At 35.6% G+C, this 15,439-nt stretch overlaps 1 protein-coding gene and 1 long non-coding RNA gene across 3 annotated transcripts in view; one reads left to right on the top strand and one right to left on the bottom strand.

Annotated features, from left to right (window-relative positions):
* Positions 1-8,278, top strand: part of LOC138693950 (uncharacterized) — a 38,458-nt gene extending 30,180 nt beyond the window's left edge. Inside the window, exon 2 of the long non-coding RNA XR_011330634.1 lies at positions 7,968-8,278. This is a non-coding gene — a long non-coding RNA (uncharacterized lncRNA). The remainder of the gene's footprint in view (positions 1-7,967) is intronic.
* LOC138693949 (uncharacterized) overlaps positions 1,248-15,439 on the bottom strand; it is a 132,216-nt gene continuing 118,024 nt past the window's right edge. The window contains exons 3-4 of one of the 2 annotated variants that reach the window (XR_011330632.1): positions 1,929-2,112; positions 1,259-1,494 (exon numbers count right to left, since the gene is read on the bottom strand). Coding sequence is in view for 1 of the 2 variants with exons in the window: in XM_069817681.1 (XP_069673782.1) it covers positions 2,044-2,112 (69 nt within the window). In the remaining variant the exon portion in view is untranslated. Of the gene's footprint in view, positions 2,113-15,439 lie in introns of both variants that reach the window. The other variant, XM_069817681.1, reaches the window with a different exon arrangement.

Genomic DNA, 15,439 nt, shown 5'->3' on the forward strand with positions numbered 1-15,439 from the left:
GTGTAATATGTTTTCACATCCACCTTAGCAAAAAATTTGATCCAACATTTTGTTGGTTTAGTAGGTATATACTCTTCATGGGACATCGTCCTCTGAATGCAACCAACTGCTCGTCTATAGTTACATATTCGCTTGGACTACAGCACTTTTGTGAGTTCTGAACAAATAACTCTAATACTTCACGTATAGCAGCCAATTCATAAATTTCTTTCCTTTCCTTTTGTCATAAATGTTATCAAAGAGTAGACATCGTAACAAAAATTAGAATCTATTGTAGGTCATTGTCAGGTAAATTGACTCTATTCCTGTGCCATTTTTATCCCATAGTTCTCTTACGTTCAGTCTTCCCGATTTCAAGGCGCCAGCAAAATACAAAATACCCAAGAGTGCCTCAATTTCTACGTCATTTGTTAATTTGCAATCTCTGTCACGTCCGTAATTACGCTTCACTTTTTCAATACAAATATTAGTACCCTTACAATTACATTGATTATTGTCTGATCAATAAAGCAGTCAAAACTCTCTGTGTGGGTCCGCGCAATTCTTGCAGCCCTTTTAGGGCTCGATAAATGAATCACTATATTTTGTGCTCGTCTTCTCCCTCGTTGAGCTCCTGGATCTGCCTGCCAAATTGTAGTCTTTTTTTCTATCCGTATAGCAGTTTCCATCATTTATAGACATTAGTCTTTCATCACCACCACCACCACCATCATCATCATCATCATCATCATCATCATCATCATCATCATCATCATCATTGTCTTCTTCTGAATTAGAATCGTGAACTTCATTCTAAAGATCTCCCCTGTTGCTTTCATCATCACTTTCATTTTCAATGCCATCATCCATATCTTCATCCAGCCATTTGCAAATGTTATTTGTAGTTTCCGTACCCATTGGAGCAAACTGCGAAGAGGATGGAACGATGTCACACATTTTTTCATAAACTTACTGCATTGCATCACTTATAACCATATTAAAAACTATTTCACTTACCTGAACAAAAAACTGACGTCAGTACTCGCGTGGATTACAATGGTAATCCACTCGGAAAAATTGTGCATCACTTTATAAAACTTCGTATAACTTTCCAAAGAGTTGCGACAAATACGTCTAAACACCAGTAATGCCTCTCTTAGACTGTGACGAGAAATTGCATTGACGCTCAACTTTACTATTGTAATCCACGCGAGTACTGAAGGGTTAATAACTTCCTAATCATCCTATAGGAACTTGGGCTCTGTAAATAAATGTTAAGAGCCTTTGTTTTCATTTCTAGTGACCACCAATTCCTCTGTACACACCGTGCATCTGAAGAGATACAATTTCTTACTGGTTGATATAATGGCCTAGGAACCTTACTCTTTATACATGCAAGGGCAGTGTGTATCTTCGGTTCTTTCTGCGTAGTCTTGAGAACTCTTCCTCTCGAACGATGCAATTGTACTCAAAGATGTGAATCTTTCTCCTCTTTGGTGTTAGGTCCCGCAGAATCTGTATAAAACGAAACAACAGAAAATATATAATTATAAACTAACAGTAAGAGTAAGCAGGCCTATAACACCACGAATAGAGGGTGCAGTTATGGGGTCTACTAAGCCCAATACAGGCTACTTATCTTTTCCTATAAATAACAATTACATAATCTTCAATTTTGACAGAATATACTGTATGTGTGTAGTTCTGAAGCATTGAAATTGCATATCATCGGCTTATTTTAAAAAATCTTGTAACTGCATTTCAGAAAATTGCACATAAGAACTTTTTATTTTTATACCCAGCTAACAATTGTTATGCATTTGTTGTATACAAAAAGTAGAAGCATTTTCATACTAACGAGGTGTTATCAGGAGACGCATTTTAAAAAATAATAAATTTTGACTTGGTTTTAGAAGTAAGCTGATGATACCTAAGAAGTATATGGTTACCTTGACCGATGGAGATAGCCTGAACTTTGCAAGGTATGGCTTCTCTATTCAAATGTGTGCAGAGGGTACTTGTGAAGTACTTATCTTCAAAATGGTCCGCACACACCGAAAGCTGTTATGCAATTTCTTGGGCAGATTCACCTCTAGGTCTTCTCTGCCCATTGCTTCTAGCCATCCCTTGTATCTGAAATAAAAAAGGGAAATAAAAATAATAGGATAAATATAAATAATATAATGTATCTATAATACAATATAATATAATATAATATAAATATAAATGATGAGCACAGGAACACTATTTCGTGGTACCTTGTAAAATCACTGGGATATGCTAGAAAATGAAAATAAATTGCTCCAGTGACCTTAAAGATAAAATATAAATAATTCCTCCATTTGTAATACTTTTTTGGTTAGCCTTTTTATATGTTGAAAATATGTAGTAAAACGGTTTAAGTATAAACTACCATGTCTCAGTGCATCTGATCCCTTCGATTTTCTGCTTTATCTGAGTGATTTTATAAAGAGATACAAACAAGCGTTCCTGTGATTATCATTCGGTACTTTGCCTCATCACACATGACAGAATAAAGTTACTTAAATCACTGAAAATAACTTCTAAAATTGTAGCAAACCAGATAAATCAAACATCGGTGTCGTGTGCAGTAGGGTACCGGAGTTTCAGTACAAAGAATAACTGCAATAGATCCTTCTCTTGAAAAATATCCACCACGTGGTATTGTTAATTTAGATGAATACATAATACAGAAATTAAATATAATACATATATGTATTATGGAATGGCCATGGAATGAGATCGGAGAAACAGAACAGTTTGACATTATTTATGTGAACTTATTAGTGTCATTTAAGGTGTTTCGACTTATTTTATGTAAGATATACATAGTAATTATTCTTTTTTAAACAAAGTGGTATTCGCATAATGATTTATTGAATGACTTTTGGAAAATAGCGACTTTTTCGCCTTGTTTCCTGCAATGTTGTGTGTTGCTATAGACATTTTATCAACAACGTCCAGGTTTTATTGGTTTTGCATATCGTGATATGAAAGTTTTATAGTTCTGTGCTGTGTCTGATATAAGTTTTGGAATATACTGTAGGTGAGACTATTGCGATATATGAGACTTTACAAATACCATATATTATTATTAATTTATAGACCCTTACTTGGTCAAGTATAAGCAAATCTTTTATATTTCTTACTACATGGAGGCTGCAACAGGAGAAGAGTCAACCGACATAAATAATATTTCTTTAGATACTTGTAACACAACGCAGAGTTCTAATCAAATTCAGTGTGATTATTGTGAAAAATGTTTCTTAAATTCAACATACATATTAGTAAATCCCACCCAGATATTCATCGAGAACGTCTCATTCGTAAACAACCCCGATGTTCAACCACCGTGTGGAAGAACAATTCCAATAATTTAACTAATAATTCTGAAAACCACTCTACTGCTAATACAAGTCCTTTATCCTTCTACAAACAAAATCTTTCTACTTGGAATGATAAATTTAGCGCACAGTTATCCGACAATGTGTTTGATGATGTGAAACAGCAATTCCTGATTTTCTTATCCGAAGCAATTGATTATCTACCTGGACCCAAACATCCAACCAGGAAATATTACGAAGCAAGAAAACTAAAGAAAAATTTAAATAACCAGAGGACTTACAGCAGATCCACTAACCCAGAAAGAGCCACAAAACGAGACCGACAGAAAAGAAAAAACAGATTTCTTTATGAGAAAACACAATTTGATTACTTCAATCAACGGCGGAAAGCAATAAGAACAGTACTGAGTCAAAATAAACCAACGTGCAAATTAGATGTCAGCGAGATGCAACAACTTTACAGTTCAAATTTTTCTCAACCAAATAACAATATTCGATCAGAATATCCATCCCATTACACCGAAGCATAAATACTCGAATTAGATGAAACATTCCAGAAATCTATCACCAAGTCAGAAGTTGCGCTTTCAATATCTCGAATCGCGGTGGACACCGCCCTGGCCCAGACCACGTCCTGATGAGAGTTCTGAAGGATGATACTGCTGCAGAAATCATCTCCATAGCTACAAGAATGCTCCATATTGGGCACGTACCTCCATGCTTCCAGACCGCAAGAAGTGTTCTCCTTTATAACTCTGGTGACGAAAATGACTTTAAAAACTGGAGACCAATTACTATTTGTTCCGTGTTACGTAGGGTAATTGAATGTGTCCTCGATAAATGCCTTCGGGAATACATAAAATTCAATCCTCATCAGAGGGGATTTACACATTCTCCAGGAACAATAGTTAATACATCCCTTCTCAATGTCCGCAAAATCTAAAAAATGTGATGCAACTCTCGTTGTCCTTGACGTTAGTAAGGCATTCGATAATATCGGGCACTTGTACCTATCAAACACATTAGATAGCTTGGTTATTCCAAGCTTGTTGAAAACGTTAATTTTGAAACTTCAACTAAATAATTCCACTAGAGTAGAAAACAATCATAAAAAAACTAATCCCATTGGTTTGCGAAAAGGAGTTATGCAAGGATTGCCCCTTTCACCCGCATTATACAATCTATGTACTGATCACATCCTTAATGAAATGTCAGAAGACTCGATCGCTGCCAAATAAGGTTTCAATCTTGTTTCAGGTTTAAAACCTATTACTGTACTTGGTTTTGCAGATGATACTGTTATCATAGCTAAAAACAAAAACTCTGCTTTAGAACTCACAAGGATGCTATTGATCGTTTCAAAGCTATTGGTTTAGATATAACTTACTTACAAATGGCTTTTAAGGAACCCGAAGGTTCATTGCAGCCCTCACATAAGCCCGCCAGCGGTCCCTATCCTGTGCAAGATTAATCCAGTCTCTATCATCATACCCCACCTCCCTCAAATCCATTTTAATATTATCCTCCCATCTACGTGTCGGCCTCCCTAAAGGTCTTTTTCCCTCTGATCTCCCAACTAACACTCTATATGCATTTCTGGATTCGCCCATACGTGCTACATGCCCTGCCCATCTCAAACGTCTGGATTTAATGTTCCTAATTATGTCAGGTGAAGAATACAATGCGTGCAGTTCTGTGTTGTGTAACTTTCTCCATTCTCCTGTAACTTCATCCCTCTTAGCCCCAAATATTTTCCTAAGCACCTTATTCTCAAACGGTTTAGATATAAATGTAAATAAATCTGTAGCTATTAATATTTCTCGCGGTAAATTGCATCCAAATCAACTAAACATTTCTGATGACACTACTATCACATGCTTAACTGCAAATGAGCATGTACGCTACTTAGGTGTTAATTTTTCTGATGTTTGTATATTCGATTCCCAAACCGTTTTAAACGACCTGAAAACCAGATTAGATTTGCTAATTTCGTCTCCTTTATTACATCCTGATCAAAAGTTTTGTATATTAAATTCCTCAATTTGCCCATCATTAATCTACACATTTCAGACAATACCCTTGAAAACAATACCCAATACTTTTTTAGATAATGCTGATAAAATTATTAAAAGCACTCTGAAAGAAATTTTGCAACTACCAGCTGACACACCCGATTCTATGATATATACACATCGTAAATATAAAGGTCTTGGTCTTTTTAAGGTATGCTGGGAATCCATGCTACAACACATTAACGGCTTAAGGGTATTACACAAAACTAATGATCCTTACATTACTTCCACTAGGGACCTTATTGAGGAGAGTAAAACATGTTTAAAGAGCCTTAAATTAACTCCTGCTAATTCTTTTTTAAATAATCGTGAAAATTTTGTGGACTCTCGAAAAGTTAGAGACGCTTTAAGAGACAAAGAATTTGAAAATTGGTGTACATTGTAACAAAAGGGTAAAGGAGTGATTCTTAACAAAGAGTTCCCCCCAGCAAACAGCTGGATAAGAAATCACAAAGGTCTAACGCTCTCAGAATGGATAGACGCCCTTAAAATGATAGGCTATGTCGCTCCGGTCCAAGCTGTACCGGGTAGAAGTCGGAATGGTACCCGCTGTAGGCGCTGTCTCAGCGAGATTGAAACTCTTCCCCATATCCTTGGCTTCTGCCCCTATAGTGAGGCCCTTCGCAACATCCGTCACCATGCTGTCTGTTCTATGCTGGCCGAGGCACTGAAGGAAGTAGGGTTTACAGTCCATCAAGAGGTGCAGGGACTAGCCACACAAGGAAGTGTTCGGCGAATTGATATCATTGCCATTAAGAACAACTCGGCATATATTCTTGATCCCACCATCAGATTTGAGACACATGCAGATCAACTGCATGAGGTGGACAGTGAAAAGAAACGGATCTATGAACCAACAATCCCGTTCTATAAAGATAAATATAGCCAGTCCCACATTGATGTGATAGGTCTGATGGTGGGAGCACGAGGTACCATATCCTCCTTCTTTGCCAACACATGTAAAAACTTGGGCCTAACACACAGCATTGTGAAGGAAATAGCCATTAGTGCCCTCAAAGGATCGGTTCAGATATTGAGAAATCATTTGTATGGGAGTGATAATGGAAATTTCAAGTTATCTTAACCGATGGCTGTTAATTGGTTTAGATATCAATGCCAATCAATCCGTACTATTATTTTTCTCGTGGTATATGGCATTCAAATCATTCTAACCTATCTGATGATATTTCCCCCCCTTTCTTAACTGTAAATGATCACAAACGCTACTTAGGTGTAAATTTTTCTGACATTTTGCATATTCGATTTCCTAACCGTTTCAAATGTATATCATTTTACCTTTTAGGTGTGTTTCCAAATTGTATGTAATACGCTTTATCAAATCTGGCAACCTTTCCATAAGGGAAGCTAAATTTATTATTATATATAGATGCGTGTGTATATATATATATATATATATATATATATATATATATATATATATATATATATATACATATACACACACACACACACGAATAGTATCCGGTATCTTATATAATTTATAATGATGCACGTGACTAGAAAAATCTACAGTACATCAAATTTGTTTAAGTGATAAAATTACTATTATTGTAAATGAAAACTCACCGTTCACTATCTCGCGATATTTTGAAGAAACACTTATTTGAGTGGCTGTCCTTCTTATTTCTATAATTCAAATATTCACACTTCACATACGATGGCATCTTTCACAGTACACAACAGATACAAGACAAATCAAGATGTCTTCCTTCTCCTTCGGTTCTTTCTTTCACCTTCCTACCTTAACAGGACTGACAACTTAAACCAAAAGCACGCATGCTCATTGTCCATTTCTTGGCATCTGAATTCAGTGCCGGAATGTTGGTAAGAAACGATGGTAGCGTTCGTAGTGTCGGTTAAAAGAGTTAGCGGCGATTGAACCCCTCTATTATATTTAAGTCCTCTTGGTCTGGAATCAATACTCCATTTCATATAGAAATATGAGAACAAATGGATGAGCCATTTGCAATGTATGAGATCCCCTAGAATCCCAAAAGCTATGCTTCACTATCAGTCCCATTGGAAGAGATCTCTGGTACGTCCCAAAAAGAGCTGGGGAGAAAATTCCTCTTTATTATGAGATTGTAATGGCCTACAACTTGTATGGATGATGATGAAGTAGAGGTGTTTGGGAATGCTTCTTGTAGCAAAAGCATAGTGTGGTGGTTTTGGTTTTTGCACACCCACACTGCATATGCAAGGAATTTATCGCCATTGGGTACAATTTAAGAGAAAAATATTATATGCTGACAAACATTTCAGAATATTATTGTTTTACAAAATATCTTAATTTGGGGCTTTATACCTAAAAATGTGCTACATTACATGCTCAGCAGTCTCTTATGTACAGGAACACCTGAAATATGCAAAAATATGTAGAATTGATTTTGAACATTCTGCATTACAGCTGTTTAAAATGATTTTACATCACTTGCAAATGGACAGTAAAATATGCAGTTGCATATGACTCCTCACCCTATTAATATGCCATTCAATGAAAGCCTGTGAATGCAGTTAATTTTGCTTGCAGGCTACCCAGGACCATTCGAGGCCTTGTGTGTTATCCCGCAGCTCCCACATCAGCAGAAGATGAGGAGGAGGAGGAAACAACGAAGAGTTGCTGCTGTTCATGTTTGAGATATATATTTTATGGGCTTTGTAGTCGTTTTATGCGTAAGTAGTTATAAATTGTATGTCTAAAGCCATTTTTCAGATAGATCGCCCTCAGCCTGTTCTTATATTTCCCTCCCCACTTGTTCAAAGTTGAGCTGTTACAGTAGTAGTGAATTATGTGCACTCCTTAATGTTACCAACCATTAAATCTTTCATTTTGTTTGGCGATCTCTCTCTTTATGTGCTAAAAATGTCTGAATCTCATGCTCCGTCCCTTGGTTCCACTCAATGCGACGATAATTAAGCACATGTGGTCGCATTTTCCATTTAATTCCTTCGTTTTCCGATAGGCACAACATGCTTAGAAATGTTTGGAGCTGTAGGCGTATTATAAATTAATCATATTTTTATGGCCATGCAACAGGAAAGGGGTGTACGTTTTTCTTGGTTCTTCTTGTTTTAACACTTCGTCCCAAGAAATTTCTTTTCTTTTGCTGCCACTAAAGTGCACTGAAATTAATCTGTGAATGGCAACAGACTTACTGCAAGCTAAACTCATGCATTTCCTTTGTTTTCTTGAATATAGTTAGTAATTACGAATGTTCTAGAATTTTTAAAGATTATGTGGTATTTTGTTGGAAAGTATATTTAAAGACCATGTTGGGTCCGATAAGCTGTGAGAAATTCCAAAAGTTTTATTAATATTACAATAACATAAATGTTTTATTTTAACATTTTGATGAATGTTTTCGGTTCAAGGAACCATCATTAGATCCCCAATTAACCTACAAAATCTTATGAACGAAGTATTATAAACAATCGGTGAAACCATGGGTTTTATAAAATAGATTCGGATGCATAATGAATTATGATATCACATATTGAGTCACAAGTAAGTGAGTAAAATTCATAATAGTACCATAAAACAGTAAAAACTGTATGTACAAGAATAGAATTGTTAAAAAATAAATGATCAGTCCACTTTTATGAGTATAAGATTAAGCTATATAAATAGCATAAGCACCATTCAATGTGACTGCATAACAAGATTAACATGAAGGCTGCATTTACAAATGTCAGATCGATATGCTGATGCGAATTGGCAGAGTAGTGAAGAGAGGTGAATATGCAGCTTCATGTGTGGTAAGACTGGAGTAACACTTGAGACATGCGTGGTCTTGTAATCTGAAAGTATGTACAAATTCTTATTTACTATATTGAAAGGATTAATAATGAAAATTATTTATGATTTGTAACCAAATGATGTTAATTCACGAAACACGAAAAGAAGGGGGGCAACCAATTAAATAAAGAAATTACTTACCTAGACGGAGCAAAAGAAAATATATCCGTTCTTGTATAAAGTTCAGCCACAAATGTTGATGAACGTTGCGCTTACAAAAGGACTAAGTAACATCAAATTGAAGGGTGGGGGGGGGGGGGGAAGAAGCATATTGGAGTATCGGAAGTCATGTGTGTAAGGAGAAATTAAATTATAAAGCAGACTATGTATGTTTGGGAATTGCTCATTCAGAAGGGATAAACCATTATTTAATGCTTGTGAAATATAACATTCTTCAGCAATATGTATATGTGGATTGTCACCCATAGGATGAATGACCTGTAGTGTATTATTTATATGGGTTAATTCATGACCTTGTTCTGTCAGATGGGTTGCAAACTTTGATATTCGTTTACTGTATTTGAAATCGGAAACATTTTCATTAAACTGGGTTGGTAATTTCTGTGAGTTTGACCAATGAATTTGCTAGGCCAATTTTTCCATTGTAGCATATATATGCCACTATTTTGAAGTCGATCTCTATTATGAAATTTTTTATTAGGTATGACGTTATTTAATTTATTATTAGTGCAGAAGGCTATATTCATATTGTGTTTTTTGAAGAAGTTGTTCAATTGGTTAGAAATCGGTCCAAAGTAGGTCATGCTTGTCCATGTTTTTAGGGGTTATTGGTTCAAGAAAAGTGTGTTGAGTTTTTTGTAAGTTGTTGTTACGTTTTTGGAGGAGGCTGTCTACTGTATGTTTTTGGAAACCATTATCTTGGGCTAAACAGATAATATAATTATATTCTTTATTATAATTAGATTTACTTAGTGAAATAGTTAATAATCTATCAATGAGGAAACGAAATTTACTAATTTTATGAGTTTCTGGGTGGTTAGAAAGGCTGTGTATAGAATGATTAGTGAAGGTTGGTTTCCAGTATGTGTCAAAATTAAAACGGAAATGTTTTATAAAAGTTTTGAGGTCTAGAAAGTTTATTGATTGGTTAACAGCTGACTCGGAGGTGAACTTTATGATAGGGTGTAAATCATGAAAGGAATTGGTAATATTTATTTATTTCTCTAATGGCATGGAACATTAACAAATAGTCATCAATTGTCCATCTGATTCATTATCTTAATCCTGGCTTCCCAATAGTTTCTGTTCTGCGAAGGGCCAGGCATCACATTAAGTGGGCCCTGTCCATATCTTCATCCAGATTACAGAGCATGCAGGTGGGCGTTTGAAGTAACCCAAACTGATAGAGCTTCTTGTCTTGGCCATGTAAAAAAGTCTTCCAGTTTGATTCTAAACTCATGAGGTATTGTTCCTTCATTTGTAGAGTTTAGAGCAGTGGTATGATACTGATTTGAAGCAACTAGTGAGCATGGCAGCTTTTTTCCTAATGTATCTGCCTGTTCATTGCCAGAAATGTGACAGTGTCCAGGGATCCACAGGAGCTAATTTGAGTTTCCTCAGTGTCTCGCAGCAGTCATGAATCTCCACTGATGCAGCAGCTCAATTGATTCTATGGCAGATCTTGAATCACTCAGGATGACAGTCTTGGAGAATTTTCCAAGATGCAGTAGAAGTTGGTTTAATGCTGTTTGAATGGCTTGATTTCTCCATCGAACGCTGTTTTGAATGATCTGATGGATTTATAAATAGTTGTCGTTGTTTTCTAATGCCAGGCATTTGACAATACAGTCATTTGACCTCTTGCACTACAAAATTTTTCAAAGATATTATCATGGCCAGCCACTGAAGCACAGATTTTGAGGTGTTACGAATCCATTTCTTGGTTTGAGTTGCACAATGGGCAGTTAGGGGACTGATATATTCCAATTCTATGCAGGTGTTTGGCCAAACAGTCATGGCCTGTTGCCAATCTAAATGCAGCTACAGACGATTTTCGTGGTAAATCGGGAATTAACTGTGGATTATGATGCAGAGAGTTCCATTTTTTTCCCTTGGGATTGTGTTATCAAATTTTGTTTGTTCAAGTCTAAGTATGTAGATTTAATAAATCTTTTAACAGAGTAATACGTAGATTTAGTAACAGATCTGTAAGTAGCAGTGCTGCTCTTCTTTGCTAAATCATCCGCATTCTCGTTTCCCAGGATTTCACAATGGGATGGTATCCATTGGGATACAATTCTTTTATTGAGTGATATTAATTGGGAGAGCATTTTAGTTATTTCTGCTGTTTGAGATGAAGGTGTGTGTTTAGAGACGATTGATAGAATAGCTGCTTTGGAGTCTGACAATATAACTGCATTTTTAAATTTATTGATGTGGCATAGAAGATTCCTGAGACTTTCACTTATTGCAATGATTTCTCCATCAAAACTTGTTGTTCCATATCCAAGAGATCTATAAAGTGAGAAGAGACAGCACGTAACACCTGCACTGGCACCTTGTTCTCTGGAGATCAAGGATCCCGTCGGTGTATAAATGAAGCCAGTTTTGTGGAGGGTACCTAATATTAATTGTCTCTAAAGACAATTGTTCCATTATTTCAGTGTTTACTTCTGATTTCAGTATTTCTTCTGTTAAATTTAGATTTATAAAAAATGAAGATGTAGCTGTATATCCCTGCTCCTGCATTTGGGTAACCATGTATTTGTGAGCCATCTGTGTATATTCTGAGCCATTCGGGTTCTGGGTATTTACTGTTGATAGTCTCCAAGGCCAAAAGCTTTAGACTCATTGTGTCTGTTCCTTTTTTAAAAACACTTTGGTTTAGGTCTGTGAAGCAGTCATGGGATTCTATTTCAGTTGGATTCTGTATCATGGGTTGGGGTTCATTTGATATAATTGAATATTGTTCTTTTAGCTTACGTACTTTCTTCACAAATCCATGTTGTGTTTTGGGGTTTCTTTCTTATTTTCGTATTTGTACCAGTATTGACCATCCGATAGTCTGATTAGCTCTTCATACAACAGCATGGATCTCTCTGAGGGTCAACATGGCATCCACAGCAGCTATTTTTACAGTCTTAGAGTCGACCAATTGTGTGTTTTACATTCCAGGAAGAACATACTTTTGATATATAGTGCTTAAAGTTGAGCGAGCACATTCCCATTTGCATCCTGGAAGGCGTTTTAGGATCCTCAGTTGGTTTGAAGTTTGGGAGCTAATTTTCTCCACTTGTTGTTTCCAGGATAACTTATTATCAAAGGTTACGCCCCAGTCACCTCCCAGTCAGCTGTTAACTGATCAATAAACTTTCTAGACCTCAAAACTTTTATAAAACATTTCCGTTTTAATTTTGACATATAATGGAAACCAACCTCCAATAATCATTCTCAACACAGCTTTCTAACCACCCAGAAACTCATAAAATTAGTAAATTTCGTTTCCTCATTGATAGATTATTAACTATTCCACTAAGTAAATCTAATTATAATAAAGAATATATTTATATTATCTGTTTAGCCCAAGATAATGGTTTCTAAAAACATACAGTAGACAGCCTCCTCCAAAAACGTAAGAACTCAACACACTTTCCTTGAACTAATAACCCCAAAAAACATGAACAAGCATGACGTACTTTGGACCAGTTTCTAACCAATTGAACAACTTCCTCAAAAAACACAATATGAATATTGCCTTCTGCGCTAATAATAAATTAAATAACGTCATACCTAATAAACTTCATAATAATAATAATAATAATAATAATAATAATAATAATAATAATAATAATAATAATAATAATAATGGCTTTATTTAACCTGGCAGAGTTAAGGCTGTAAGGCCTTCTCTTACACTCAACTAGGATTAAAACTTGCTTACATAGTTGAACATGCAACTGAATCGGAATTAAGTAATTACATACTGATACATAATAGAGATCAATTTAAAAAAAGTGGCATATATATGCTACAATGCAAAAATTGGCCTAGCAAATACATTGGTCAAACTCACAGAAATTACAGAACCTGGTTTAATGAACATGTTTCCGATTTCAAATACAGTAAACGAAAATGAAAGTTTGCAACGCATCTGACAGAACAAGATCATGAATTAATCAATATAAATGATACACTACAGGTCATTCATCCTATGAATGACAATCCACGTATACAGTAATGTTATATTTCACAAGCATTAAATAATGGTTTATCCCATTTGAAACCTGTGAGCAACAGTAACAAATATGAATGATACTCGGGAGGAAATTAAACACAGAATAAATATGGGAAATGCCTGTTAGTATTCGGTTGAGAACCTTTTATCATTCAGTCTGCTGTTAAAAAATCTGAAAGTTAGAATTTATAAACAGTTATATTACTGGTTGTTCTTTATGGTTGTGAACTTGGACTCTCACTTTGAGAGAGGAACATATGTTAAGGGTGTTTGAAAATACGGTGCTTAGGAAAATATTTGGGGCTAAGAGGGATGAAGTTACAGGAGAATGGAGAAAGTTACACAACACAGAACTGCACGCATTGTATTCTTCACCTGACATAATTAGGAACATTAAATCCAGACGTTTGAGATGAGCAGGGCATGTAGCACGTATGGGCGAATCCGGAAATGCATATAGAGTGTTAGTTGGGAGGCCGGAGGGAAAAAGACCTTTGGGGAGGCCGAGACGTAGATGGGAAGATGATATTAAAATGGATTTGAGGGAAGTGGGATATGATGATAGAGACTGGATTAATCTGCTCAGGATAGGGACCGATGGCGGGCTTATGTGAGGGCGGCTATGAACCTCCGGGTTCCTTAAAAGCCAGTAAGTAAGGTATCCCATTTGAGTGAGCAACCCCCGAATATATATATATATAGTCCGCATTATAATATAAATTCTCCTTACACACGTGATTTCCAGTACTCCAATACGTTTCCTTCCTCCCCCCCCCCCTCCACCTCTACCTTTCAATTTGATGTTACTTAGTCATTTTGTAAACCTAACGTTCATCAACATTTGTGGCTGAACTTTCTACAACGGATATATTTTCTTCTGCTCCGTCTAGGTAAGTAATTTCTTTATTTAATTGGTTGCCCCCCTTCCTTTCGTGTTTCGTGAATTAGTTAGCCAGCATCGTGCTTTTTACCTATCATTTGTAAGAAGAGGAAATTCATAGTGGAACACGTGTGTTGTCAGCAAATAGCTGGATGACCTACGAAGATAGATAATGCACAAAAACTAATAATGATAATATATTATATTATATTATATTATAAAATAACTGATTTTATACATTAATGTGACATATTATTGAAAATATCGTCACTGTCATGAAACACACAAAAGTGCAATTAGATCTTCATCAAATTGTTTGTACGACGAAAAATAATTGCAATATCAACATAAAATTCATAAGGTAGATAGTGCTAACTTAGTACTACTCATTGCAGTAAAAATCTCGATTTCGCTAAAAATGTCAAATAGAACCTCATTTTTCTGAGCCCTCACAATGTTGCCAATGTGGAGGGGAGGTGGTACGATCATCCACTCCTTCTCTTTATCTTTCTTATATTGGCTGCTTTCGCCAGGTGGACGGCACATTGAAAGGATTGGGTGTGCGCAGTGGAAGACTTTTATAATGAATAGTGTGAATTTGTAAAACAAATATAATTAACAATAATAAGTAACAATGTACATAAATGAAAAATTAAATAACAAGAAACATGAAATAGATAAGTGAAAATAGGACAAACTAATCTGAAATGATATCCCTAGGATATGTAAATCATGTAAGTATCACAAGACTGAGGCCAACACACTTATAAGTGATTAAATCATCTAATATGGCCGTCTCTCGACCATCAGTGACTAACCTATTAACCATATGTTCATGAACCACTCTCTAAATATATATATATATATATATATATATATATATATATATATATATATATATATATATATATATATTAACTATCTGAGTATGAATCTGAACACAACAGCCAGCCAGCACATTAACTTAATACATGATCCATTCGACCATAGATACCACTCAGTCTGACTAACCAAACTAAAAATACATATACACTCAATAAGAGACAATCTCTACCCAGCATAAGGCATTACATGACAGATCACTATACATTACCCATTGCACATATTGCTCACATAAACTGTGCAAATAGC

The sequence above is a fragment of the Periplaneta americana genome, unplaced genomic scaffold (assembly GCF_040183065.1).
Source record: "Periplaneta americana isolate PAMFEO1 unplaced genomic scaffold, P.americana_PAMFEO1_priV1 scaffold_25, whole genome shotgun sequence".
Lineage (NCBI taxonomy): Eukaryota > Metazoa > Arthropoda > Insecta > Blattodea > Blattidae > Periplaneta > Periplaneta americana.